At 37.9% G+C, this 27,636-nt stretch overlaps 1 protein-coding gene across 4 annotated transcripts in view; it reads right to left on the reverse strand.

The window, feature by feature from the left end:
• DPYD (dihydropyrimidine dehydrogenase) overlaps positions 1–27,636 on the reverse strand; it is an 833,094-nt gene that overhangs the window by 96,251 nt on the left and 709,207 nt on the right. For all 4 annotated transcript variants that reach the window (XM_059375481.1, XM_059375484.1, XM_059375483.1 and 1 more), the window contains one exon: positions 25,632–25,811. In XM_059375481.1, coding sequence (XP_059231464.1) covers positions 25,632–25,811 — 180 coding nt within the window. The remainder of the gene's footprint in view (positions 1–25,631; positions 25,812–27,636) is intronic.

The following is a 27,636-nucleotide window of genomic DNA, read 5'->3' on the forward strand; positions in this document are numbered from 1 at the left end:
GGATACTATTTCTAACTGATACCATTAGTTGGAGAAGAAGTGACATTTTATGACTTTGGTCAAGAGTTATTGTGATAACCAATATTTTAATATTTATAATGTTGCATATTTAACCCATTTCTCCACAATTACTATACGGTAGGGTGCTAGACTTTCCAAGATGATTTAGTAGAATTTCTATTTAAAAGATATGAAATTAAAACAGAAAATTATTTTACAAAAATGGGCAAAAAAGAAAAAACAACAACAAAGACAGTTATTCTCCTTTATCCATTCAGAATACTAGAATAGGGTGACTGGGAAGTCACACTGGAAATGCGAGATAGAAGGTTCTCTTTAAGCTACTCATAATAGAATGTTAGTCATACATCCTCAACTGAACTAACACTCTGTATCTTCTCTATAATATTGGTAAGAGAGTTAAAAATGATGCCTCTTTATTATACCACCTGACACATGTGTGATTGGAGAGTCTGGCAGAACTATGAAGGCCAAGTAGCGGGGTGTATGATTCTGAGAGATAAGCTAACTCCTTAACTAGAATAGAAAGATTGTGTGAGATTTACCCCCTCCTGTAAAGCCCCCTCTAGTTCCCAAGGATTAAACTCAATTATAATTTCATTGGTACTTGAATTTTCCCTTATTGTCACCTACAGAGTATCTGACTTTCAGAAAGAATACGTCAGCCTTACACATAGAATCAATAAGAGCTGGAAAGCTACCACCCAAATTGTTTAATGTATCCACAAGAGACCACAGTATTACTGGGATTCGGTAATGTGATATCTGAATAAAAGCCTTACTTTAATTACTGCTTTCATTTTTTTTTTTTTCAAAGCCCAGTTCATACCAAATTTTGAAAACAGAAATTTGGACTTGGTCACTGTTTGTTTTCCAGTTAATTCTTCAAATAGCTTCAGGATAGCTTTCGTTAATTTGGCAAAATGCCCTCAGAAGTAAATTAGCATGTTTAACAACTTGGCCAGTCTCCCCCTCACCCCCACCCCAAGCAAAGCCTGCTTAATTTCAAGCAGACATTTTAACATATAGTTGGTCTAAATTCCGTCCTGTGTTCATCTCTTGAATTGGCTGCTTTGGAGGCAGGCAGACTTCCTTCTGTACCTCATGCAATTTAGAAACAACAGCAGATTAGTGATTAAATTGGCTGAACAACTTCTGGCTCATATCAATTAATTTCTCCAAGGATTTTTCCTTAAATAAAGCATCTTTTCTACACAGCTGCAGGGAACGTCTCAAATAGCCAGACTATATAATACAGCACTATCTTTGAATTCTTTCATTTTTAATGTTAGAGGCTCAGTCACAGAAAACAGCCTGGAAACTCTGTGGGGGCAGCCCACCGTTATTCTGCCACACTGACATAAGCCTACGAAATACGAGTACTCCGATAAATTAAGACTATAAAGAAGAACTCTCGCCATCCGAAAGCAACTGCAGTCATGAAGGATTTGAGGGTATTCCTAAGCCAGCCAATAGCCAGCAATGTATTTGGAAGCTATAGAGGTGTCCTCCTCCATTTTTCATTCCACATGAAGTCTACACCATGTGAAAAATGATTTTCCAAATGGAAAGACAACAGCCAAACAGACGCATCATATACGGAGTCTGGTGAACAAGAGCAGAAGAAGGTGGGATGACCCCAAACAAGCGGGGAAGGGACAAGCTGACAATACTCACTTCCTTCTGATCCAGAGAGTTCGCGTCTTAAGAAAGAGCGGCAGATTACAAAGGTAAAACTGACGTCTCATGCAAATGGGAAAAAGTTCCCTTTCCTTTGAGGGTTTCCTTAAGATGATTGGTGGTTTACTTGTACGCTCGGCTCTTGGCAGCTGACCAACCCAGGAACCTGCTCCTTCCAAACTTCCCTCTTCTCTCAGTTCATAGGGAGCAGAAACTACCTGCCAGAATTTACAGTTTGAGTTGAGAACTCTCCAGACATAAGAAAGAAAATCCAGAGATTTGCCGTATGGACCAAAACTTGTGTTTTAAAAAGTTTAAAAACTCAGAATTTAATGCAGGTACAGGAATATTATTTAGGCATTGTATTATTTGAATGTTTTGGAAAGTTTCCTTATATTTTATTTTTATTACCACAATGTTTTCAATCACTTTGTAGGGTATATTTGTGTGAAATTAGGAAATGGAAAGATTTCTGATAGCAAAAGTTTGAATTTATAAAAATATAGAATTATGCTTCAGATGAGGCTGTTTATGAACAGATTTATACATTAAGGCTTTATACTGGAAAATCTTTTATTTTTTTAATTTCACAAGATGTCCAATGGAAAGTCTATTTTTATCAAAAGTTTTAGAACAGATTAAAAGTTAAAAATCATTTGGTCACAGGAAGAGCACAATATATACTTCTGTGGAATATCAACTTGATATTTATATACTCCCTGGGTTTATTTAGTGTCCTAGTATTAGATTTAAAAAAATTAAAGCGCCATTTCCTGTAAGTCACCATGTTTTGACACTGTACAATTCTTGGACATAATTACTTCAAGCCTCTAGAGTAAGATCAGCAAGCAACTAATGAAAGATTTCTGGTAGCAGATAGAATGAGACAATGACTATATAACAGAGATCAAATTATATCCACAGTGAATATGGTGCTTTCTCTATTCTGTGAAAGTCTACAGTTAATTTGGATGAATTATGTGAAGGGTTCTTTTGACTCAGTGAATAGTCTGATTTATAGATTATTAGGAAAGAAACCCATTTTCAGGTACATCCACTGGAAGGAATTGCTACCAAATGCTCATTTAAAATAGCACATTCATTGTTGGTTTTATATGAATTTTGATAGCATACTCGAAAGCTGTTAATTATCTTAAGTAGGTTAAACAGTTTCTTGAAATATGTTTCTACTAACGATTTGTTTAGCAAAGCAAGCCTTTTCATATTATAATATAAAGGTATATTACAGTTTCTAATGACTAAACATGCTGCACTTTATTTTTTTAAGATTTTATGTATTTATTTGACAGAGAGAGAGAGAACACATGTGTACAAGCAGGCAGAGCAGCAGGCAGAGGGAGAGGGAGAAGCAGACTTCCCATGGAGCAGAGAGCCTGACGTGGAGCTGACTGAGCCATCCAGGCACCCCAACATCCCGCATTTTAACTTAGCTAAACCTAAAGTGTTCAAGTTTATAGCTTTTCATATTACTAGTCTCTGGAAAAATTCTAGGCCTTTTTTTTTTTCAGAGGGGCTGTGCTCTCATTGACTATTCATAAATATATTATTTTAATTAATTATCATATCCTGATGGAGTAATGTTTTCAAGTTTGGGTGACAGATTTCTACAGTGGATATCACATATCCACAGATTCTAATTGTAAATCTGAGGGACTGAGAACATGAACTCTTTTTCTAAGTGTGGTATGTCCCAAACAGCGAGTTGAGCTTTTCATAGGGAAATGAGAATATTATGAGGCCTAATACCTATCTAGCTCTGTGACTGCCTTCCTCACAGCATCCAACAGGCTAGTGCAGTCATCTGTCAGACATCCTCTGGAAATCAAGGTACACTGTATCAGCCACAGCTTCTTGTGCTTTTCAGAAGGATGTGGAACGGTCTGGGGTTCGGGTTCTGATTTACTCTTTGGTCCAAATTCCAGCTCAGTGATGTGCTAGCCTTGCTCCGTTTTTCTCATCTGAAGAGTAGGTATATCCGTAAGACTTAATATCACAGGTTGCTCTAAGGGTTCAATGAGGAAACTTAAGCCCAGCACATGGTATTTAGTAAAAGCCAAGAGAAAGTTAGCAATTGTTATCTATTGCCTAGAAATGCATCAAAAGGAAATTGGGTTCATTTGGCATGAATTGTTTAGATTGGGTTTTCATTCCCCTCTCCACCTGCCCATGTGCATTGTTTTAGACAAATCCTACTGCCAAAGGAACAGGGTTTCCTTTACCTTTTTTATAATTATATGTTTTTAAAACAATGAGTTTAATATTTTCTAGGTCTCCTACCTAGATTCCCCTACCACATTCAACTTCAACATTCAGAAATTTTCAGAAGTCACACTTTTTCCCTTCATTTTCAAGATTTTGGCATTTCTCCTGTGTGTGATGGTTTCACAGGGATAACCAGTAGCTGGGTTTTGACATTTGTGTGGGGCTGGAGACTTGAATCTGAAGTGGCTAAGTATTATCTGACTAAATTAATGCACAGAGAGCTAGGGCTTCAGTTCTGATGTAGTGATTTGTGTTCTTCTCTTTCCAGATTGAGATTATTCATTTTAGTGGGGGGAAAAAAAAATGGAAAGAAAATAGGAGTTGAACAGTTCTGCCAACTTTGTTGTCACCAGTAAACATTTTAAAATTCAAAATTAACTCTTCTAAGGAATGGTCTAATCACCACAATTTTCATTTGGTAGCTCTAAAGAGTCAATATTTGCTGATGGGAACAGTATCATCCATAATTTACTGTTCTTTCCAACTCAAAATGTGTACATATTGGCATCTGTACTACAATTCTGTCTCGGATGAAGCATCCACTTCTTTTGAAGGCAAAACATTTGGGGGAAATACCATTAATATAAAGATGTGCTTACAGATGTCTGTGGTAATGATCAGATATATGCTTTTTTTTTTAATGAATTGGGTTAAATCTTGAAGCACTGCCACTTTCCTCTTGTAATACACTCTTCTCACCTTATAGCAAGTAATCATCACTCAGAGATTATACTGTTTTAACCTACATTCTGTATCTATTTGGTATCACAAATGAAAACTTCAAAAATACATTCTGATGTTGACTGGGGGTATAACCCTTTGCACAACTGTGCTCTGGCTTGGACTGTCGTTTGACTTTATATACTCACTACACCAACATCTCCTCTAAGTCAACCTTGGAGCTCTCCACTCCACACCCAACTGCTGCCACTTCCTCACCTCACCCCATCACAGCTCTGGCATGTTGTACCTTATGACACTCAATAAAAACTAAACAGTGGAAAAAATTTAAATAACTGTTCTGGGAATTTTTCTGTGGCCCAAGAATGTGAGGCTAGGTATGCTCTAGAAACTTCCAGAGGGGAACATAGAGGGGTACATACAGGAAATATACAAGCATTTTAAGTCAGGAGAGAGTACCCATATCCAGAGCTAGAATACTTTCAGATACCACTTACAGGTTTGCTTTTAGTTCTCTACAGACCTGCATACACCACGATGTTTATATTACAAGTACTGTATGAATGGAAGCTGTGCCTGGATAGCAACAAAAAGCTCTAACATCCTTGGCAGGTGTACCTAAGCATTTGCTTGCCATTAAGTATAAACCACCGCCTGGTACCCTGGGCAGTAAAGGCCACTAGACGCCCACAGGAGGCTACTTAACACAGAAGAATCTAAAGTCCATTTGAATACCTAGCTTCTGCCTACATGGCTGATTTTATATGAAACTGAGGTGACTTAAGAGAAGAACAAGGCATCAAAACTTTGGCTGGGCATACAGCCAGACATCTAAACATATCTAGATAGACCCTGCAGCTGCTAAAGGGGAGGCCCAATGCGGGGGAGGACGAAGCAGTCGGGGGGAGCACAACGCAGACCTTGGGATCCAGGCTTCTCCTCATGCTCTTCTCCATTACTCTCTGGCTCTCTTTATCTCACTTTCAAAGACATAAATCAGCAGACCAGAAGGGCTAGGCTCATTAAGGTAACTGGTGGGGGAAATTTATGCATATAAATAAATACATGAATTCATAACCCAAACTGGATTTGTTGTATAGGAGCTAAAACTCAAGTAAACCAGAATAAAGGGACGGAACAGAAGGAAGAAGAGACGAGCCCACGACCTTCGCCAAGAAACAGAGTGTGAGGAGTGTGTGGGGAGGATCAGCCCAGCTAGCGGGATGGCAATGCATCTAATGCTCTTGATGTCAGTGGCTAAGGGCCTGAGGAAAGGGGGTGACATGCCTGCAAAAACACTGATTCATCCTGAGTCCCCCAAATGCAAGTGAGCAAGCAGGTTTCGTGTAATTCCAAGTACAATCGACTGCCACAGGTCACTGCAAGAGAGGTGGAAAGTTCAACATTCTTGCCCAAAGATTAATAGAATCTTAATCTGCTATCTGTCAACCAAGAATCAAATCTAAAGCCTCAGAACCAATGATCCTCTGCACAGGATAATAAGTGGAGGCAGTGAAGTGTAGGAGGCAAGCGTGCAGGCTTTGTGAACACGTAGACCTGGGATAGAATGTTGTCTCTGCTCCTACCAGCAAGGGAACTTGAACAACTTTCCTAACCTTCCCAAGTTTGTCTTCTCTCAACAGGAAAAAGAGAATAGTGATTCAAACCTGATATGAATTGTTGCAAGGATTCAAGTAGGTGACATAAAAAGCCCTCGAAAGAGTATAACATCACAGCCCTTTGAATGTACCTTGTTTTTATTATCATATCTTAGTGATCAATTCTACATTTCTTCGGGCACCTAACCTTGAAGTCAAGAACTGAATCTGACAGCTCTGTCTGTTTCACAAGAGGGACACTTGCATCACTGAATGGTAGAAGCAAAACATCCTGGCTCTGCATTCAATGGGTGCACCCATGGCCCCCTGCAATCCACGAACAATCCCAATGCCAAGACATGGAAAGATGAGATCCTGTGAGCTAAAGTTCACTGGAAAAAAGGAATTCTTGAAATGGCAATATATACACAAGTTTTTAAATTAAAGAATCATTTTTACAACTATGGCACAGAGTTAAAGAATGAGGGGAAAGTAGATTTGTGCCCCATAGAATCTGAAGCACCCTCATTGTCACGATCCCACATGGACGGTGTTGTTACTTTCCTTGGTAGCCCTTAGAGTCTAGCAGGGGCATGAGAAGGGGATACATGTTTTATAAACCTCAGAGGACCTTTATTAATGAGTAAAAAGTGTTTCTTAGTCTGGTTAACAGTTTTTTGTTTTTTTTTTTTACATTCTCCAAGTAAAAAAATATTTGAAACTTATTGTATTAAGTTCTGATGAACCTAGAAATGCTAAGAAGAAGAGGGAAAGAAATGATTTGATACAGAGTTATAGATCTGACTTCTGTGTAAGGAAAGTCATATATATTTGTTCTTTTTGCACTGGTTCTGATAACCTGCCATAAAACTTTTGTTAATGCTAAGAGGAAAGACATAGCTAACGCTATAAATTCACTTAGATATCTCTGCCTTACATATTTTGGTAGCAAATTAAATTTATCACTTCATTATCCCTTCCTGGCAGTTGGAAGTTGTAGACTTTAATGGAAGGTGCCAGGGTTGTTAATAGAATCTTCCCGTCACAGATGAAGGAAATGTAAAGGCAAAACTCACAAAGATTTGATGGGATGTATGCTAAAAGACAACAGCTCCCAAAAGCACAAACTAAGAACGAAACCTGTGCCCTATCAGGGAATGGGATTAATTACTTAACAGATTTTATAACTCTTTTACCACCGTAAATAAAAATGTAGCAATTTTTACAAGTGATCACTTGGTCACAGCCATTTGCTTATAGATTGGAATTAATGAGGACATTTACATAAAACTTATACTGTTTCATCCCTCAAGACACAGCTCATTTGTCCCTTTATACTTGCTCCTGATGCCCCAGGTTGAGAAGAACACTTGTTCCTTTTAGCTTCCATAAATCTGATATCATAATAGCAGTTATGTTGAGATGAACAGTAGTTAAGTAGTTAACGGTACAGTTTTTGCAATAAACAGAATGGGGTTTGTATCCTGTTTCCACTGCAATAATGAAACCTCTTTAAGCCTGTTTCTACCTTTGTAAAATGGGGAAATACACACACACAAACACACATGCAGGCACCCACGTAAATGTGTGTATACATGTATAAGCATACATAATTGTGTAAAGCATGATTTTTTTAGTAACACGATTTTTTGCAGTTGACTGTCCCTCAGTGATAAAGGGTTTATCTTTATTCATCACTCAATCTCAATTATCTATCAAAATGCCTGGCATGTAACATATACTCGATGTTTGTTGAATGACTAGATTATATATTTAAAGTACTACCATCCAAACTCAAAGTTTTACGCTAGGCAGAGATATGTAAAATAAATTCAATTAGTACCAAAAATCAAATCTTTCACAAAAATTATGTGAGTTCAAAAAAGATATGTGATATTTGTTTCCAGCCATAATTTTGTAGGAGATGCATCTTAGGTAATAGAAAGTAAAAAGCAGAAACTTGAAGGAAAAAAAATACCAGAATCAAAATATAGTTTTGGAGTTTTTACAACTTTGCAATAGTAGTGCCTCAGAAAATGAACAAAATGTACCTGAGTGAATGGAAACTCAGCCTAAAGAGTTTGTCTTTATTTCCATAGTTGTAATGTTATTACCAAATAATAAGAGAGCTATTGCAAGAGAAGATGTCAGTGCATATGTTAAAGCATTAGAAATGTATATGACTTAAGGCTTCCAGACAAATGCCCCACTGGGTTTGTTTGCATGAGGGTAGGTAGACCAGTAGGGTGAAAACACCTAGACCTACAATGCAACACCCTATCAGCAATCAACTTAGGCTTCCGTTCTGGGAGCTGTGGCCTCAGGCAAGGCTAGCTTTTGTTAACAGAGGCTGCAGGCACCGGCTGATCCTACAAAGCAAAGCAAGCTGAAAGCCTACCAAAGGACCTAATCAAATTTTCCATCTTTAAGAAGCAGCTTCTCATTTGCATTGTGATGCCACCTCCCTTACCTTTGTCATTTCTCAAGAAGCCAGATGTTCCCCTTCTTGATTTCTAAGTCCCAGCCAGTCTCCCTGATGCGCAAGGCCTAAACTACTTCAATTCCACATCCAGCTGCCCGCAAGTTGGCAGAGGAAAATACATTTGTTTATGCCCCCAGCCATCCATTTTCTTTAAGCTGGTTTCCAGCCAAGATTTTTATCAAGGTACCAGTTATTCTCTTCCAGTGGTTAAATTCACAAGATTTTTAGTTCCCAAAGGCTACCTGATTAAAAGTAATTTGGACATAAAAAAATGTCTTTAGTATTTCCTATATGACATGTCTCACTTTGTCCCTAAAAGTATGCTGAATGCTTGTCCTCTAATTTCTGTCAGAGTTTGATGTATGCTTTAAAAAATAAAATTAATTTAATTGATATATTTATACATACACACACAGTACAGCTACACAGACTGCAAGCACACAGTTGGAGGAATTTGGACAAATAGATCTATCCATGAAACTGTCACCCCAACCAAGGTATAGGACATATCTACCACTCTGGAAAGTTCCCTTGTATTTTATCCCGGTTAAGCTCTACTTAGCACTGTTGTAATTTCTTTTCTTTTTAAAATTTTTTAAATTAAATTTAATTTTTGTGTGTGTGTCCCAGAATTCATTGTTTATGTACCACACCCAGTGCTCCATGCAATATGTGCTCTCCATAATATCCACCACCAGGCTCACCCAACCCCCCACCCCTCTCCCCTCCAAAACCCTCAGTTTATTTCTCAGAGTCCACAGTCTCTCACGGTTCACCCGCCGTTCCAAACTCCCCCAAATTACTTCTCTCCATCTCCCAATGCCCTCTGTATTATTCCTTATGCTCCACAAGTAAGTGAGACCATATGATAACTGACTTTGTCTGCTTGACTTATTTCACTCAGTATAATCTATCTCCTCCAGTCCCATCCATGTTGATACAAAAGTTGGGTTTTCGTCCTTTCTGATGAAGGCATAATACTCTGTAGTATATATGGACCATATCTTCTTTATCCATGTGTCCAGTTGAAGGGAATCTTGGTTCTTTCTACAGTTTGGTGACTGTGGCCATTGCTGCTATGAACATTGAGATACAGACGGCCCTTCTTATCACTACATCAGTATATTTGGGGTAAATACCCAGTAGTGCAATTGCAGGGTCATAGCTCTAGCTCTACTTTTAATTTCTTAAGGAATCTCCACACTGTTTTCCAAAGTGGCTGCACCAATTTGCATTCCCACCAACAGTGTAAGAGTGTTCCCCTTTCTCCACATCCTCTCCAACACTTGTTTACTGTCTTATTGATTTGGGCCATTCTAACTAGTATAAGGTGGTATCTCAATGTGGTTTTGATTTGAGTCTCTCTGATAGCTAATGATGATGAATATTTTTTCATGTGTCTGTTAGCCATTTGTATGTCTTCTTTGGAGAAGAGTCTGTTCATGTCTTCTGCCTATTTTCTGACATGATTATCTGGTTTGTGTGTGTTGAGCTTTAGGAGTTCTTCATAGATCTTGGATATCAGCCCTTTGTCTGTAGTGTCACTTGCGGATATTTTTTCCCATTCCGAGGGTTGCCTCTTTGCTTTGTTGACTGTTTCCTTTGTTGCGCAGAAGTTTTCGATCTTGATGAAGTCCCAAAAGTTCATTTTTGCTTTTGTTTCCTTTGCCTTTGGGGACATGTCTTGAAAGAAGTTGCTGTGGCTGATGTCGAAGAGGTTACTGCCTATGTTCTCCTCTATGATTCCGATAGATTCCTGCCTCATGTTGAGGTCTTTTATCCATTTCAAGTTTATCTTTGTTTATGGTGTAGGAGAATGGTTGAGTTTCATTCTTCTGTACATAGCTGTCCAATTTTCCCAGCACCATTATTGAAGAGACTGTCTTTTTTCCACTGTATATTTTTTCCTGCTTTGTTGAAGATTATTTGACCATAGAGTTGAGGGTCCATATCTGGGCTCTCCACTCTGTTAGATATGGACCACTGTTGTAATTTCTAATGATATAATTTTTTTCTTCCTACCCTTAAACTTCACATAAATGGTATGAGTTGGTAAGTATTCTTTTGTGTCTGGCTTCCTTCTCTTAACATACTGTTTTTAAAACTCATCTATTTCAGATGTTATGGAAATGTGTTCTTGTTTCTCTTGGATAAATACCTGAGAATGGAACTGTTGGGCTTTTTTATAAGAAAATGTTGAGTTTTGCCAAGTCATGGTAGCATTTTATATTCCCACTGGCAAAGTACAAGAGTTCTAGTTGCTCCGTATTCTTGCCAACATTTGATATTGTCAATCCTTTTAAATTTTGGCCATTATACAGGTTGTGGGGTGGTATCTCATGGTGCTGTCTTACTGCACTTTCTAATGTCACTTAACCATTTTCTGTTTTTTCTTAATGGGTTTATTGGTTCTTACCTTGTGCTACCCTTCACTTAGGACAGTATCGCCCCTAATCATAGGCCAGACTATCCAAACTATGGTGAAATGCAAGACCGCCTGTGTGATGAATATAAGCTGGTGACAACAAAAGATGCATCTGTCAGAATACTTCCTTGACCTACTCCTGCTAAGCTTCCTTTAGGTTGCCCAGGAGGAAGAGAATGAACCACTGTCAACACAGTGGTAAACACAGGTTTATCAGGATATTGGTGAATTAAACAGAGGTTTGCTCAATTTGGGTGCCAAGGGGATAAAGGAGGAATAAAGGCAAGAAAGTGGGGCTATGGAATGTCTGTCCTTAGACTCTAATTTGTTTCCCTTATTCCACTGCCCCCCCTTCTAGGTTTTGACTCCTCCCTAACCAGTTAATACATTCCTGTTAGCACAAGAATATTATCCTTGAAGCTCATTAGGATCAAGAGCATCTCTTATTAATTGATTCAAAGTGAAAAAAAAAGCCACCAGATTTCATATAATTTAGTCTAAATAAAACTTTAAAACAGTGCAAATCAATTGAACTGTCCTTTCATGTTGCATCCTTCAATTGCTGAATATTCTATATGGCATTTCACAGAAATATGATTTGATTTGAGAACATCTGCAGCAGTCTGGAACACATTTTCCCCTGTACTTGACTTTTAGCTCATTATAGCTCTCAGATGTTCTCTCAGCAATCCTGTGACATATTGGAGTGTTGCTGAACAAACATCAGTGAAGCCGATGTCTTGAGTAGTGTCAATCTCAGTTGAAAATGTTTCAGCTTTCTTAGCATCAACACTAGAAGAATTTAATTAACCCACTGAAACTTTCAAAATGATAGTTAATGCATGTAAGAAATAAGAAATCAGAAAAGTGGGGGAGAGTGGATAAGCGCTTAACCTCCCACAAGCTGATGCCTGCCATCTTCAGCCTGCACTGAGGCAGCTCACGAGAATCCTGGTTGCTCCGTGCAGCCTCCCACGTTTTGCCACGAAACCTCTGGATTGCTCTATCGCCCCTACGGAGATGGAGAAGGTGGAGGTGGCAACTGCTGCTGTCATACTCCCCTGGTCCCCAGACAAGGTCAGCTTCCAGCCTCTAATCAGCTCCCATCCAGCTGCTCTCATGTTTTTAGTAGGTGGGGCTGGGAGACCAAGGTCAGAAAAGCGCTGTTGGCAGTGACACGGTTTTTTGCCCACTGCTGCTATTACATTAAGGAAGCAGCTGGTGAGATAATGTATGCCAAAGTGCTTTGTAAATTATAAAGTGCTTATATAATTGTCATGGATAATCACTACTGTTGTTTTATTCCTAGGTTGCAGGAAGAGCACTGAGCAGGGCTATTGCATGGCAAAGTCCACCAGAAAGCTGAAGAGATGGGTGTGTAGGGTCCAGAGGGAGGTCTTTGGTGAGAGCACGACTGTGGATGATGACAACAAGGAGAGTAAAATTGGCTTCATGGGTCTGAGAAGCACATATAGTAACATGAGAGCCATGAATAGGGGAAATATTAGTATTTAAGGGCCAAAAAAAAAAGAGAGGAGGGGTCCTAAAGATCAAGTCCAAGATGGTTGTCTCCACACAGAAATGTTATTTATGTCCAGGACTTTGCCATGCTTTCTGCCTTAGCCTGAGGTATTCTTCCTACACTTACAGATCTTAAGTTTCAGACTGGTCTGGAAAATGTTCTCAAACACCCCACCACCCCTACTATCCTGTGCATATCTATCACTGTAATTATCACTATGTTATAAATAACTCTTAAGTTGTCTAATTCCACGGTAGTCTGTGATCCTTTTAAGGGAGGGCAGTTACATTATTATTAATATTTGCCTCCACGATGCCTGGCACATGCTAGGTGCTAACAACTGTCTGCTTGAAAAAAGTAAAGGAGGAACCAGGAATAAAAGAGTATTTAAAAATCAAAGAAGAAATTTCAAATATGAAGGAGTGGTCAACTGTAGAATATAACAAGACCTAGTAAAGACTTGGAAACTACTGGTGAGAACTAAATCACTGACAACTTCAGCAAGAGCAGTTCTAGTGATTTGGGGAGTGGGGATAGGTAGAGATCTAATTTTGATGGGTTGAAGATAGAAAAACCAGTAAGGAATGAGAGACAGTGAGTGGAGATGACGTTTTCCAGAACCCAACTTTTCTTTCAGAAGAAATTTAGACTTGTTTTTCTCAACAATCCTATGAGATATATATTATTATCCCAAGTTTTTGGATGAGAAAATGGTGGCTAAGAGAAAGCACATAAGGTGCTCACGTCCTTATTACTAACAAGAAAGATGTTATGTAAGGTACATGCTATGCTCTGTTTCCTCAATTGGATTAGCCTGGCTGTTGGATGTCAGAATAAATGTTTTCACTGTATGGTTTAGAAAGAAAGGCTCTCTGCTATCATGAGAGAAATTGGACACCGGTTGGAGTGACATAATGGAAAACTGCATTATGGAATTGGTTTCCAGCATGTGGAACCACACGCAGAAAGGAAGGTGAAGATCACTAAAGATGAGCGTTTCCATTTTATAATTTTTCAAAGGGTTGCTTCTGTAGCCATCAGTGCCTCTGGTGGCAGGTACAAGTTATATGGAACTCTGTGTAATACTTACCAACTGATAGTATTGTGGTAACAATCAACTCCCAAATCTCTGTGACTTAACAGAGTTAAAGTTGGTTTCTCAGTCACAAAAAGTCTGCTATCTCAGATGTCCTAGAAGTGGTGCCTCAGAAATTAGGTCATCCATTTTATGTTGCCACCTTCTCAACATGAGACTGTGGTGTTCACTGAGGCAAGGGAAGCAAATATGGAGAATCGAGTGCCAGCTTCCATGTTTCCACTCAGAATCACATACTATCACATTTCATTAACTAAAGAAAGTCACCCAGTCACATGCAATAGCCAAGAGGCAAGGAGTTTGCTTCTCCTACAGAAACAGAAAATGTTAGTGGACACCACCAATGCCTACCACCATCACCAAACATGTGAACAGAGTAAGAGAATATTTAAAGCAGGCTTCTTCTGTATCTCAATAAAGACTGTATAGAGTAGTACTGAATTATCTTCCTAGGAGGCCTGGATTACCACAAATGCTATGTTTACTGTCATAAGTTTCACTCAGGATCTATTTTAAATGGAAACAAAGACTTGGCTATATTTAGGTTCTGAAAGATCACTAGCTTGATGGGTGACACTGTACAGCTCAGATGGCCTGGGTGCATGCTGAAATGAACTGCCAGAAGAGGATCTAGAGAAGGTTCTATAGTTTGAGATGACATGGGATGAAACTGAGAAGCAGGGAAGACAAGCAAAATGCTTTAAAGATGTATACTAACAAATCTTCAAAAGGCATAATCTTGACGGTGTTTGCCATGAACAATCTATAGCACATCGGCCAGCAGGCATGAGGGACTGGGAGTGAGGTCTTCAAGGCATTTCCATCAGTGAGACAACTTTACAAAGGTGCCTGAAGCTGCAAACCAAAGGATTCTCTGAGCAGCATTTGCACATTTTTCTGTGTAGGCTGTAGTCGTATCTCAAACACATTTCTAGGCGTCACCTGTGACCACAAAGCACACACTATTATAGGGTATGGATCTGAGTCATGTAATAAAATCACTTCTAGTAGCTATACAACACAAAATATATTGAGATTGAGATATTAGGTGGTTAACTAGATTGATTATGGGCAACCTAACAGAGTGATCATGTTTCTAAGGAGAAGAGGAAAGGGATGGATATTTCATCTGGATATATGAACTGATTTGGCTAACTACAAGACTGATAATCATTCAGTGCAATTAAAGATATCTTGGCCTATCCTTCCTAAGCTTCTAAGGTTTTGGTAAATCTCTTCAATAGCAGTTATGATCCGTATAATTTGAAAGCTAAAACAAACAACAACACTAACTAACTTATTATGTTTTTAAAATTTATTTATTTATTTATTTTGGGGGGTAAATCAGATCCCCCTTTTAATTTCGAAATGTAGACACTTAATTTTTCCTCCCTCAAATCTTAGAACAAATTGGCATAAAGCTGACTTAATTAGAATTTCTGTTGACTCTTTACATTACCAAAGTGACTCTTTGACCCCTTTAATTAGCAGAAAATTATATCTTTTATCTAATGCTCCCTTTATTCAAGTGGGCAGATGAGCTTAAACAGAGATAAAACAAATATATATTTTTTCCTCAGGGAGAATCTCAAGGTCATAGCTCAGCATTACACCAGAGATATTTTGCCTTACTCCATAAAATCAGGATTAGGAAGAAAGCTAACTGGTTTGCAATAAATGTGCACTGATTTTGTAGAGTTCTTAGGAGGAAGTGTAGGGGATGGGTTCGAGGGTAGTATTTGAATTCAAATTTCATCTTACATGCTGATAGTAATGCTTTCTTTATAAATCCTCAATCTCCACCCAGAACAAGAAAAATCCTAAGTTTTCTTTTTTCCTGGTGTAAAAGTAACATCAAAATTAATGTGGCTAAGTATGTTGAAGATGGAAAGTACTTTTACACAAGTTCTATGTGTATAATTAATATCAATAAGGTGCATTCTGATTAAAGTAGTATATTTGATGGAATATGAGGAATTACACTTAACTGTATATTTTCATGAAAGTGACAAAAGAATAATCACATTTGTGTTTGGCAATTAGATACCTGTTTATGAATGAGGAGAAATAAGAAATCATGATTTTTAAAAGCATGATGGATGAAGCAAAGCATGGTGGGATGATGCAGAACAGTAAAAATGTTTGGTTTACACTTTATTTCAGACATACAGTGGAGCATTGCAAAGAAGCAGCTGCAGTGGTTATGGAGACAGCAAAGCTCAGTGCTGTGCAATTTCTAGATTGGCCAGTGGGCAAGTGGTCAGTGCGCCACACTCAGGGAAGTGAGAAGCTATATCCTGTCAGGTCTTGTCTTGTGTCCATGCGGATGGGGGCATTGCCACCTGATCACACAACTCTGCTGGACTTGGCTTTGGATCATAGTCTTCTTCTATATATTGTTGCCAGCCACCACTACCAACTGATCGTGGAGTTGCCCTGTGAAATAGACCCACTTACCCCAGAGATGGGAGAGAGACCATTATGAGAAGGCTGATAGCGGCACAAACTATTTTGGCTATAAGAAATGCAAAACTACCTCATTCTACAACATGAGAGACTCCTACCAGCATATCCCCTAATGGTTCACTTTAAATTCTGGTATTGCTACTGGGATTTGGCAACAGTAATAGACTCGGCCCTTCTACCTATTTTAGGAGAAGGAAGGACCACTCATGCTATATTACTGCCCAAACTCCAAATTAACAAATTTTACCTGGAAAGTGAACACTTCTGAATTTTTAGAAGCTTTTTTTTTTTTTTTCCAAAAGGGAGTGTTTCAAAGGACAAAGATGCAAGCTTTTGACCAGATCAAACCAAAGTAAGCTAGCAAAATCATGTTATCAGTAAACAGTCAAAAGAAACTATACAAATAACGTGTAAGTATCACATATACAAATTACCCCAATATTTCTCTATGTCTATTTGTGTTATATTTATGTATCTATGTGGCTCTGTAGCTACCTCTCCATCATCTATTTTAGAATGAACAATAACAATAATAGGCATGTGCTGAATGTCTGCTTGCTATGTGTTATGCACTTCATATATGTGATTTCTAATCCTCACAAAGTACTAGTGAAACTGATATCATTATCTCAATTTGCCAGTACAGGAATAGAGGATTGTGTGATTCATTAAGCTGGCCCAGGTTCACCCAGAAGTAAGCCATTAAGCCTGAATTCTAGACCTACTAGACTCTAACACTGTGCTCTTTTTTCACTACAGCACACGGACTTCTTTGTGATTAGAAACTCAGAACTACAAGAAGGGACTATCAAATCTTATTCAACATTTTTTTTTCCTTCTAAGTGGGACTAATCACCATTTACAAACAGGTGTCTACCCTATTGTTAAAGGATACTTGGCATTTCAGCATTCTACCTAAGATACTACTCAAACCATCTAATGATATTTAGAGATGTAATTAAGTCCCCATAATATCCATGCAGTAGACTCTGATTTGGTAATTCTTGAATCTGAACCCCCAGGAACTGGTGCTTTTGTTTTTTTGTTGTTTGTTTGCTTTGTTTTTGTTTTTTGACATGTCTTATGAAGTGAGCTCCATCAATAAAAATATTTATCCCCACACAACCTGGCTAGTCAAAGAAAAAGATCTTAATAATACTGCTTCCTGTTTCAATCAGTACCCAAGTAACTGATAGAAATGTAAAATGTCATCTGGAAGTTTTCTAATAATATAAAGTACACAACTGAAAGCCTCAAAAAGAAGAACTACAGTGATTCAAAGCTGCACTGGGAAAAAATAACATGGACGAGAATCACAGGCCTATAAGATAAACCTGAAGGAAAGTGGCTTTCATCTCCCTCACTTCCTCTTTTCTGGGCTAGCTCTGCAAGTTGTATCAGAGAAAAGAGAAAAAAAAAATGTTATCATAGATGGATGAGGGTTAGTTGCAAGAGCCTACAGGTGTGTCCCTCATCATGGACTTTTTATTTTAAGATTTCCAGATACTTCTGATGAAATTAAATTATTTCATATTATTCCAGTTTACATGTTTTAAGTATTATATATACATTTACTGTGTTCACAAGTTCTTCGTGAGATGTGAATACTATGAATATTTTCTCTCATTCTGTGACTTGAATTTTTATTTATTTAACTGTATCTTTTGATGGCCAGAAGTTAATCTTGATGAAATGTTATCAATTTTTTTTTCCTGTTGGTTAGTGCTTTTGGCATCCTATCTAAGAAATTTTTCCTTATCCTAAGATAATGAAGCTATTTACTTACGTTTTCTTTAAAATTTTTATACTTTTATGTCTATGATATATTTAAAACTACTCTTATGTCCTGTGTGAGGAAAATATGAGGTTCCATTAATTTTAGCACCGTTTATTGAAAGGACTTTCCTTTTTCCACTGAATTGCTTTGGCACCTTTGTGAAAAATCAATTGAGTATATGTGTGTGGGTCTATTTCTGGATTTTCTATCTGTTCCATTGATCTATTTGTCTATCCTGACACTAAAACATGCTTATTTGATGACTGTAGGTTTATAGAAAAACTTAAAGGCAGATAGTTCAAATCCTCTTTGTTCTTTTTCTAGACCATATTGGTTATTCTAGCTCTTTTAAATACCAATGAAAATTTTAGAATCAGCTTGTCAGCTTCTACAAAAACATGTGTTGGGATTTTGAGTGGGATTGTGCTATATATCTACAGATTAATTTGGAGAGAACGTTATCTCTCCATTGATTTTTTTTCTCATTATTTTTTCTCAGCAATCCCTTATAGTTTTCAGTGTGTGGATATTGCATACATTTTAATTTGTTGCTAAGTATTTCATGGTTTTTAAATGCTATTGTAAATGAAATTTTAAAATTTAATTTTCTGGTTGTTCATTGTTTCTATTGTTCATCTAGAAATACGACTGACTTTGTATATTGTCTTCATATCATGAAACTTTCCAAAGTTCACTTACTGATTTTCAATGGTGTTTTTACAGTTTTTTGAGGATTTTTGATGTATTCAATATTACCATCTGCAAATGACAGTTTTAGTAGGTTTCCAATCTGGATGCCATTTATTTCAGGTCTTCACTACACTAGTTAGGACCTCCAGTACAATACTGGATAGAAGTGATGAAGGTGGACATGCCAGCCTAGTTCTGGGTCTTAGAAAAGTAAGTTTATTTATTCACCATTTAAATATGATTTGTGTTGTATAGTTTTTTATACATATCCTTTATCAGACTGAGCATGTTACCTTCTATAACTGGGTTTTTAGTATGAATGGATGTTGAATTTTTGTTAAATGCTTTTTCTGCATCTAAAGACTTGAACCTGGAATACGTAAAGAAAATTCAGTAAAAAAATAAACCCAATTTTTAGCAGGCAAAAGATTTGAATAAGTACTTAACAGAAAAGGTATATGGATGGCCAATAAAAAAATAAGGAAGTGTTTAATATCATTAGTTTTCAAGAAAATGGAAATTCAAATCACAATGAAATACCAATGGACATGTACTATAATGGTTCAAATGGAGAAGGCAGAGAATGCCAAATGTTGGCTGGAGTGTGAAAGAACTGAAACACCCACCCACGCAGTTGGCAGGAGTATAAAATGGTACAACCACTATGAAATCTGTTGGCAAATTTCTTCTAAAGCTCTTACATCCCGTTAGGACCGAGACACTACACTCCTAAGTCTTAGTCAAGAGAAATGAAAATAGGTATTCACAAAAACAGTTATGCCTGAATGCTTATTTTGAACATACTCCTAATACTGGAAAAGTGAAAACAGCTCAAATGGCATTTTGAATGAATAGCCAAACTGTGATATATTTATTCAATGGAATATTATTCACCCACAAAAAGAAATGAGTTACTTGACATCCACAACAACAGGGATGAATCTCCAAACCACTGTGCTGAGTGAAACTAACCACACACACAAAAACATACATCTTCTAGAATTCTAATTATATGACGCTACAGAAGATGAACAAACTAATCTATGACGATATAAACTAAATTATCTTTACTTCTGCTGGTGGAGAGGTGGGAGAGATAATGACTGGGAAGGGGCAGAAGGAAGTCTTCCGAGATGTTGGTAATGTTTGCTATCTTGACAGAAGTGAGGACTGCATGGATGTATGCTTTTGTCAAAACTCATCAAATGGTTCATTTAAGACCTGTGCATTTTTCTTCTTGCAAATTGTATCACAATTTGGAAAAAGGAAAAGCATGAAAAAATAAATAGCATGGAAGACAGAAAACTTTTAAAGTTGTGAAGAGGAGGTACTACTGCTCTTTTGCCTCTAAGACTGGGATTATTAGGCCTCTAGTAAAGGTCATGCTCATGACGTCATATGGTCCTTTTGGACAGTTCTTTGTTCTCTGTGTTGGATAACATGTCAGAAACAAATAAATAGATGGTTATACATTTACATATAAAATAGCACAATCATGGGGCACTTGGGTGGTTCAGTCAACTAAGTGTTTGCCTTGGGCTCAGGTCATGGTCCCAAGGTCCTGGGATCAAGCCCCACGTCAGGCTCTCTGCTCTATGGGGAGCCTGCTTCCCCTCTCCTTCTGCCTGCTGCTCCCCCTCCTTGTGCCCATTCTCTCTCTCTCTCTGTCAAGTAAAGAAATAAAATATCAAAAAAATAAAATATTACAATCAGAGAGCAATAGTTTTATAAAATCACATCACTTGTGGCTTTAAAATGACATGAGAATGATGTATCTGGTCAAATGGATGTACATATTTTTGTTTCTGTCATCAAAATAAAGCCTTATTTCAAGGGGTGCTATACAAACACAATGACAGTTTTCCTGATTTTATCCTAATGAAAGCCTTTTAATGAGCACAGACTATATTCACTGGTTAAAGCACTGATGTATATTTCACCATGTTTTAATACCTACTGAAAGTAATCTGGCATATTTGTTGTTTCTTTCTACAATCTCTGCTGTTCTTAAAAGGGACTGGCTGGAATTTTAGTAATAAATTGCCTTTCTTTTTTCCTTCCAAATAAGGACACTGCAGATAGTTTGTGCAGTTTAATCCTATAACCATGCAGCATTGTACTAGGTGCTTGAAAACTCAAGTATAAATACGACATCGTCTCTGTTTTCAAGATGCTCATAATAACTCCGGTGATGAACAAGAAGACATATAACCAGAAGGTAATATAATAACTGCAATACTAGTTGAGAAATGAGGGACTCAATTTTCCCAGACAGAGAAGAGGGTCGTAGATGACTTCACCAAGGAAGTGACATTTACAGTACACCTTACAATAAATAAGCGATGGATCAATATATTTATTCAGCAACTCAGCTACCATGCCACTGCTCCTAGTGGTACATGTCGTGTCAGACCCGGGCACACAGTGTGTGGTCTGAGTCCTCAAGAAGCTTAGACTCGAGGTATTTTGCTAAGTTACGAAGGAATAAATGTTGTTGACCTGCCCACCTCACTCCACTCTGACTTCTTTCCAACTCCTTTTACAAAACTAGGCTCACACATGAACTAGGACTTTAAGTTCAAAGTTATTTTTTCCTTCTTACACTCATTTCATTTCTGCTGCGATGGGGGAAGCAATGGCTTGGCAAGTCAAATGACTACTGGCTTTTAATGCTACCACTTCGCTGTTTTCTTACAGAGTTCATTCATTGACAAAAGCGGCGTTTACTGAGTCCTTACTGTGTATCAGTAGGTGTCGAAGGAATTGGGAAGTGGGCTTGCTGTCTGGTAGAGGAAAAAGACATTTAAAAATCCAAATGCTGTGTGATACTTGTTACAACTAAGGCTGAAGAAAAGGAGAAATTAATTCTGGTGTAGAGCTCAAAGAATAACTCAAAGAGAAGGGGGTTCTTGCAAATTTCTCTTCAGTGAGCAGGAAAGACATTCCAGATATAGGAAACAGAAAGTGAAAATGCATGCAGATCCCAACCAATCAGTAGTTTTGGCCTGTACTGTTTCCCTTTCGAGGGCTCTTGTTTAGGAATCCTACTCTCCTCTTAAGCACCAAAAAAAAAAAAAAAAAGGTGAAATCATTTCCTTCCATTTTTTTGATTGCAAAATTTCTGTTCTAATTTTGGAGCATCCAATTTCTTTCATATTTCCCAAGCAAATAATCTCAACATACTGTGATTTGCCACATCTAAAAATTCCAAATACTAATATCTCATTTTCTGATATCACTAAAATAGATATTTTGCCTCCAACTCTAAAGAAGAATTTGTGGATAAAGTTATAGTTGCAGTGATAGTCTCAATTAAATATTCTTCACAACCCCTTAACCAAAACCCTTGGGGCCAAAAACAGCTCGGAATTCAGAATTTTCAGGGGGTGCTTTAGAAAAGTAAAATGGTGAGTGCGCCACATTTTACTCAATACCCCAGCAAGATGTGGGTTAGCAACCTGGAATCAAACACATTAGTCTCTCTGCAGTAAACACGTAAATGTTCACTCTAAAAAGAATTAAACAAAAATTAGTAATAGTCTCATATCAGTTCAGGTCATCTTTGCTGGCAAATGAAACACCTGGTTTCAGGACTTTTTGACTTGAGAATTATTAATGAGGGACTCTGGACTTAGATTGTGATTATCTTCCTTTGATAGTTTTAGAAAGAGATTTGGAGAGATTAATTAACTTGTCCAACTTGCTCACCTAGTTAAGTAACAAAACATCATGCAAACCCACCAGTCTGACTTTGGTCTCTGCTAGGAACCTCTGTCCAGTGTGTGGCAAATGACCACTTCACTTTCACTGAGCTGCCTAGATTGTTACTAGGGGTAAGGAGGCCTTGAGATTACCGAGTACAAACCAAGTGGGCACTCTGCTTCAGAGACCCCTCCTTTCCGAAGATCCTGGGAATAGCCTCTGCTTCCTTATCCTCCCAGATTTCCTTACTGCTGACTGTTTGCATGGACTGAGGATGTTCCATCTTTGATGGCAAAGCATCTCTGTCCTCATGATTCTTTTTGCCTTGGACCTAACTGCTGCACTAATTCCCTGCCCCAGTTTCCTCATCAGGTAATTTCAGAGCACTGGCCATTCAGATCTTAGTTCACTGCTTCTCTGGACTTCCTTGCCTGATTTTCTATTTCACTTCTTCTCTAGCTCAACATCATTTAGTGCCGGCTTCCTCCACTAAGAAAAGCTTGTGTTGTGCTCACAGCTCACTTCTCAGTCTCTAACGCTATTCTGTTGCTATTCTCTTCTTTGTTACTTTTGGCAATGTGGGTCCTTGGATCTGTCCATCAGAACAAGATGGGTTCTGGGACCCACCTCTGATCCACTGAGTCAGCATCTCTGGGAGTGGGGCCAGAGAATCTGCATTTTTCACAAGTGTGCCACATGGTTTTTAAGCACCAGCAGTTTGAGACCCACTGCTCTGTGGTGTGCAAAGCTCTTCGTATGGGGTCTGCTCTCATGTTTGCAGGTACAGATTTATACACCTTGCACCATAAGAGCAGAGCAAACTATAAATGCCTGACTTCTTGCCTTTTCAAAGCCACCTAAAGAAACATCGCTTGGGAAGTTTCAAGAATTAATAAGTGAGGGTATGCAAAGGGAGAGTATATTAAAGATACTAATTACTTAAAAGATAACACAACTAATTTGGCCAAATCCTTGTTTCCATAGCTAACATCTCATTTCTCTCCATCTTCAAACACTGTACTGTAATTGGTTTCTTCTAAATTTCTACTCTAATTTATTCTAGCCTGACCTCTGAGTGAAAGATTAAGTAGAGTCGCAATTGTACTTGCCGAACAAATCTTTTCCTGCCTAAAGAAGCCAGCTACTTCTAGCAGGTCCTTCTGAAAAGGGTCTACACTATCTTGTTTTCCCTGTAACATGAAAACACTGCAAAGAACGGAATCCTATTCTTCAGCTAATGAGAGAACAATCCCAGCTGTTTTCGAAGATAGGCGCCCCACACCGGCAGCACCATGAAGGAACAGTTAAGAAGCACCCCCCCACCCCCCCCCCCGACCCTGGATCCAGTGTGCTTTGATTCACTGTTAGGGACATTAAGCTCAAGGGGACCATCCTCTGTTGTTTTGATCACATCAGCCCACACTGGGGTATCCAGGAGCATATCTCTATAACCAGACCAACTGCTATTTCCTCAACTTGGGGTTGAGCACTGAATCGCCAATATAATCACACAGGCAAAATCTATGTGAAAAAAAAAAAACCTTTTTAAAATGATAATGCTGAAAAAGACACGATTTTGATGAAGTCTGGGCTCACCAAAAAAAAAAAAAAAAAAAAAAGTCAGAATCTAGATTCCATCTATCAGAAAATCAATTTCCACTTATGTCATTGACACAAGTGTCTCCACCATTATTCATCTTTTATTTGAATATGTAAGTTTTGAGATGAGCATGGAAGTCTTTTAAAGACAAAACAGCACAGTACAATGTGCCTACTTAACATTTCAGCTTACACGGTGACCGCTCGAATTTGAGACGATGCTTTTATGGAATGGTCATAAACCATCAAAACTACTGTGTCAGAACCAATTTACTTGGGATATTTACACTGAATGAGTGTAAAGTTATTTGTGAGAAAAAAAATTTTTTTTTTTTTTACACTGTGAACAACCTCCAGATATGGATGGTCATTGATAAAGGCAAGAGCACTCACTGTCTAAATACTGCAGACTCAGTTTATGATAATATGATTAGTTACATTAATAATGCTGCTTAGGCGCAGTCTTGCTAATTACAATATTATAAATATTAATGCCACCCACTCTCTTTTCTGTTTGATTGCCACTCATGGAGTCATTCATCACGATATTTTCTAGGAATTCTCTCACTGTAAGATTTTCTTTCTTTCTCCCTTTTGTTTCTCATTCCTGGACTTGCAATCACGTACATTATTTTTCAAGAAGCCTTTGTTTTTGGCTATCTGGGAGGGGAGTCATAGTTTGCATTAGAAGTAGCCAAATCCAAGTCAGTTATATGATGTTTCCCTCATTCTTTCAGAGTCTCTACTCCTGCCATCCAAAGCAGGGTAGCCAGGGTTTTTGTTTTCCATTCTTTTTCATGTGACCTGTTTCAAGTTAAGATTCATTTGAATTATTAAATGCTTCCTTAAAGAATCTTTTTATACTTGCCTTTCTTTTTTTTTAATGTTAATTATTGATGTAGTGACAGGCTGAAAAGACTCAGAATTATAATTTTTTCCTCCCCTCATTCAGGACTCAAGAAACGTCTTCTGACAATGGTTGTCTATTTAGAATAACACAAAGGAAATACAAAGGCAAAATGCTGAATGTTGTTTTAGAAAAGATTTGCTAAAATCACTATATTATACAAAATGTAAATGTAGTATATATTTCTCTGAAAATAGCAGTTAGTGAGAAAGTTGGGACATAACCTTTTGAGCCCAGGTTTAACCACATAGCGGAAGCAGTTACAAAAGATACTGATTAGATTTTAATTTTAAAAACTTCATCATATTATTCAGGGCTCCAGTGATTTGATTGTCTTGAAAATAAAAGGTAATGTTATAATTTCCAGAGCTTGTTAAAGAATAAAGAAATCCCCAGCCTCCCACTGGAGAGAATGCCAGTCATCACCACAGTAAGCAAGAATCTGGAGGCACTTCACACTACAAACTTCAATCTTTTTTCCTTTACATGACCTTGTGTTATATTGGTTTTATAAAAATGTAACTCAAAGACCTATCATATAGCTGTAATCAAGCCTCCTTCAGAACGATTCCACTACAGAAATAACATCCAAAAGGCACTGTGTTTCCTCTGTTAATGAGATAGTGGGAAGGAAAACAAGACCTGATGTAGAAAGCACCCGAGGTAGAGTTCTTAAGGACAAGAGGAGAAGTGAGCCCATACCTTTCCCATGAGTTCCGCAATACGGGGAACTGGTTTCCCTTTCTGGTGACTCACGGTAGCTGGACTCTGCCCATCCCAGTCTTGTAGTTCTTCAATGCTTTTCAGATACAGCAGGGCTCTGAGGCCAGTGCAGTAGTCTTGGATGACAGTGAAATCCTGATTCTGAACAGCACTGCATACCTAGAAAAGATGGAGCAATCAACCAAATGTCAATCTAAGAGCTAATTCTCCAAATGGACTCACTTTGCATCTATTCAAGGAAAGCGATTTACGTTCCAGGCACTGTTCCAAGCACGGCATACCCATCATTTTGTGGAGATGGGAGTGGTGGGGAGGGAGGGGTTATAAAGAGGCACAAGGAAACTTCTAGGGACAGCGACTACTTCCATAAACTTGATGTGGTGATGGCCTCACAGGTATACATGTATTTCAAAAATGGCCAGATTGGACACGTTAGATATGTGCAGTTCACTGTACATCAGGCAAACCTTAGTACAGCTGTAAAAAATCAGATCCAGTCAGTTGGATTTACAAAGAATCCAATGTAGCATAGCATAAGAAACAACCTTTTAACTCTCTCGTTTTCTGTCCTTTGGGATGTACTGCCGGGAGGTAGTTCTCACGCCCAGAGGTGGTCATGCCAAGGCTGGAATGCTGTTCATCACTAACTCGAACACCACTGACCCGTCTCCCTTTTCATCTTTGTCTACTGGTGTTCTCCTTTTTGTTCACTATGCTCCAGTCACCAGGTCTTTGCTCTCTTCTTCACATCTGCCATGTTCGTTCTTTGCCTTAAGACTTTTTCATAAAATCTTGCTGTCTAGAAAATTTTTCCCTTCTACCCATGGTTGACTACTGGCCCTTTCCCTTATCATGGTAAATATAACTTCTTTGAGGAGGCCTCAGAGAGCCCAGAATAGGTTAAGGCCTTCAATTACTACTACATTTTTTTCCTTATATCCTATCGCATTTGATGTACAGCTCACTCCCCAACAGGCTGAAGCTTCAGGAGGGAAGAACCTGTTACTTATCTTGGTCACCATATTATCCCCAGTGTCGAGTACAGTGTTTGTCACTTATTCTGCTCTTAATAAATCTATGTGGAGTGCCTGGATAATTTAGAAGAGGTATTTTGATTTGAGTGACCATATGTTAGAAAATAAAGAATTAAAAAAATTCCAGAGTAAAGGAAGGCTGAATCTGAAAAATTAGGATACTTCCAATAAAAATAAACTTGAAAGTCTGTGTTGGGCTTTGAGTTAGAGCTTGAATTTAATGGATTTAGAAAAACACTTCTAGGTTAATTATTACCAAAGACACCTCCAAAAGCAGGCACAAAAAATCCTTCATTTCGTATTCTGAAGTGCTGTATGTTACTACAATGTAGAGAAGAGAACTGAATAAATACTGAGAAGAATATTTTCTAGGAAGCACATTATATTACATTAAAAAAATTGTTTCTTAGGAAGAACAATTTGAGTATTAATTAGGCCTCTTAAAACTTACTGAGAGTTGTTTTTTTTAGAACAATGATGAAAAACATTATTATAATTTCCTCCACAGGATTTTTTTAAACTGTAAGTCAACTGATGCCTTACTTTACCTTCTTCGTTCACAAGGAGATTCCAATTTTTTGTAGTACATGCTTATGGTATAATTTACTCTAGTCTTAAAATAGTTCCCCATATGACCATAAGACATCAAATTTTGAAAACACACCATATCATGTTCTTTATGGGATGTTCATGATTGTTGTAAAAACTTGCTTGCTAAAAGGTATCTAATTTGTAACATACGAATGGTAATGTTAAATCTCATTTATCCTGAGTTGTCCAATGAGAAGACACAAAAGCCTCTAATTCTCTTAATCCACAAACATGGCACAATTTGTATATGGTAGACTAAGCTCCATGGTGCTGGAGTGGTCAAGAGCAGATTCGATGTATTTCATTTTATATTTCATTTCATTTCATTATTTTTTAACTGAAGTAAGTTAACATAGACT

Source organism: Mustela nigripes, chromosome 14 (genome assembly GCF_022355385.1).
Source record: "Mustela nigripes isolate SB6536 chromosome 14, MUSNIG.SB6536, whole genome shotgun sequence".
Taxonomy (NCBI): domain Eukaryota; kingdom Metazoa; phylum Chordata; class Mammalia; order Carnivora; family Mustelidae; genus Mustela; species Mustela nigripes.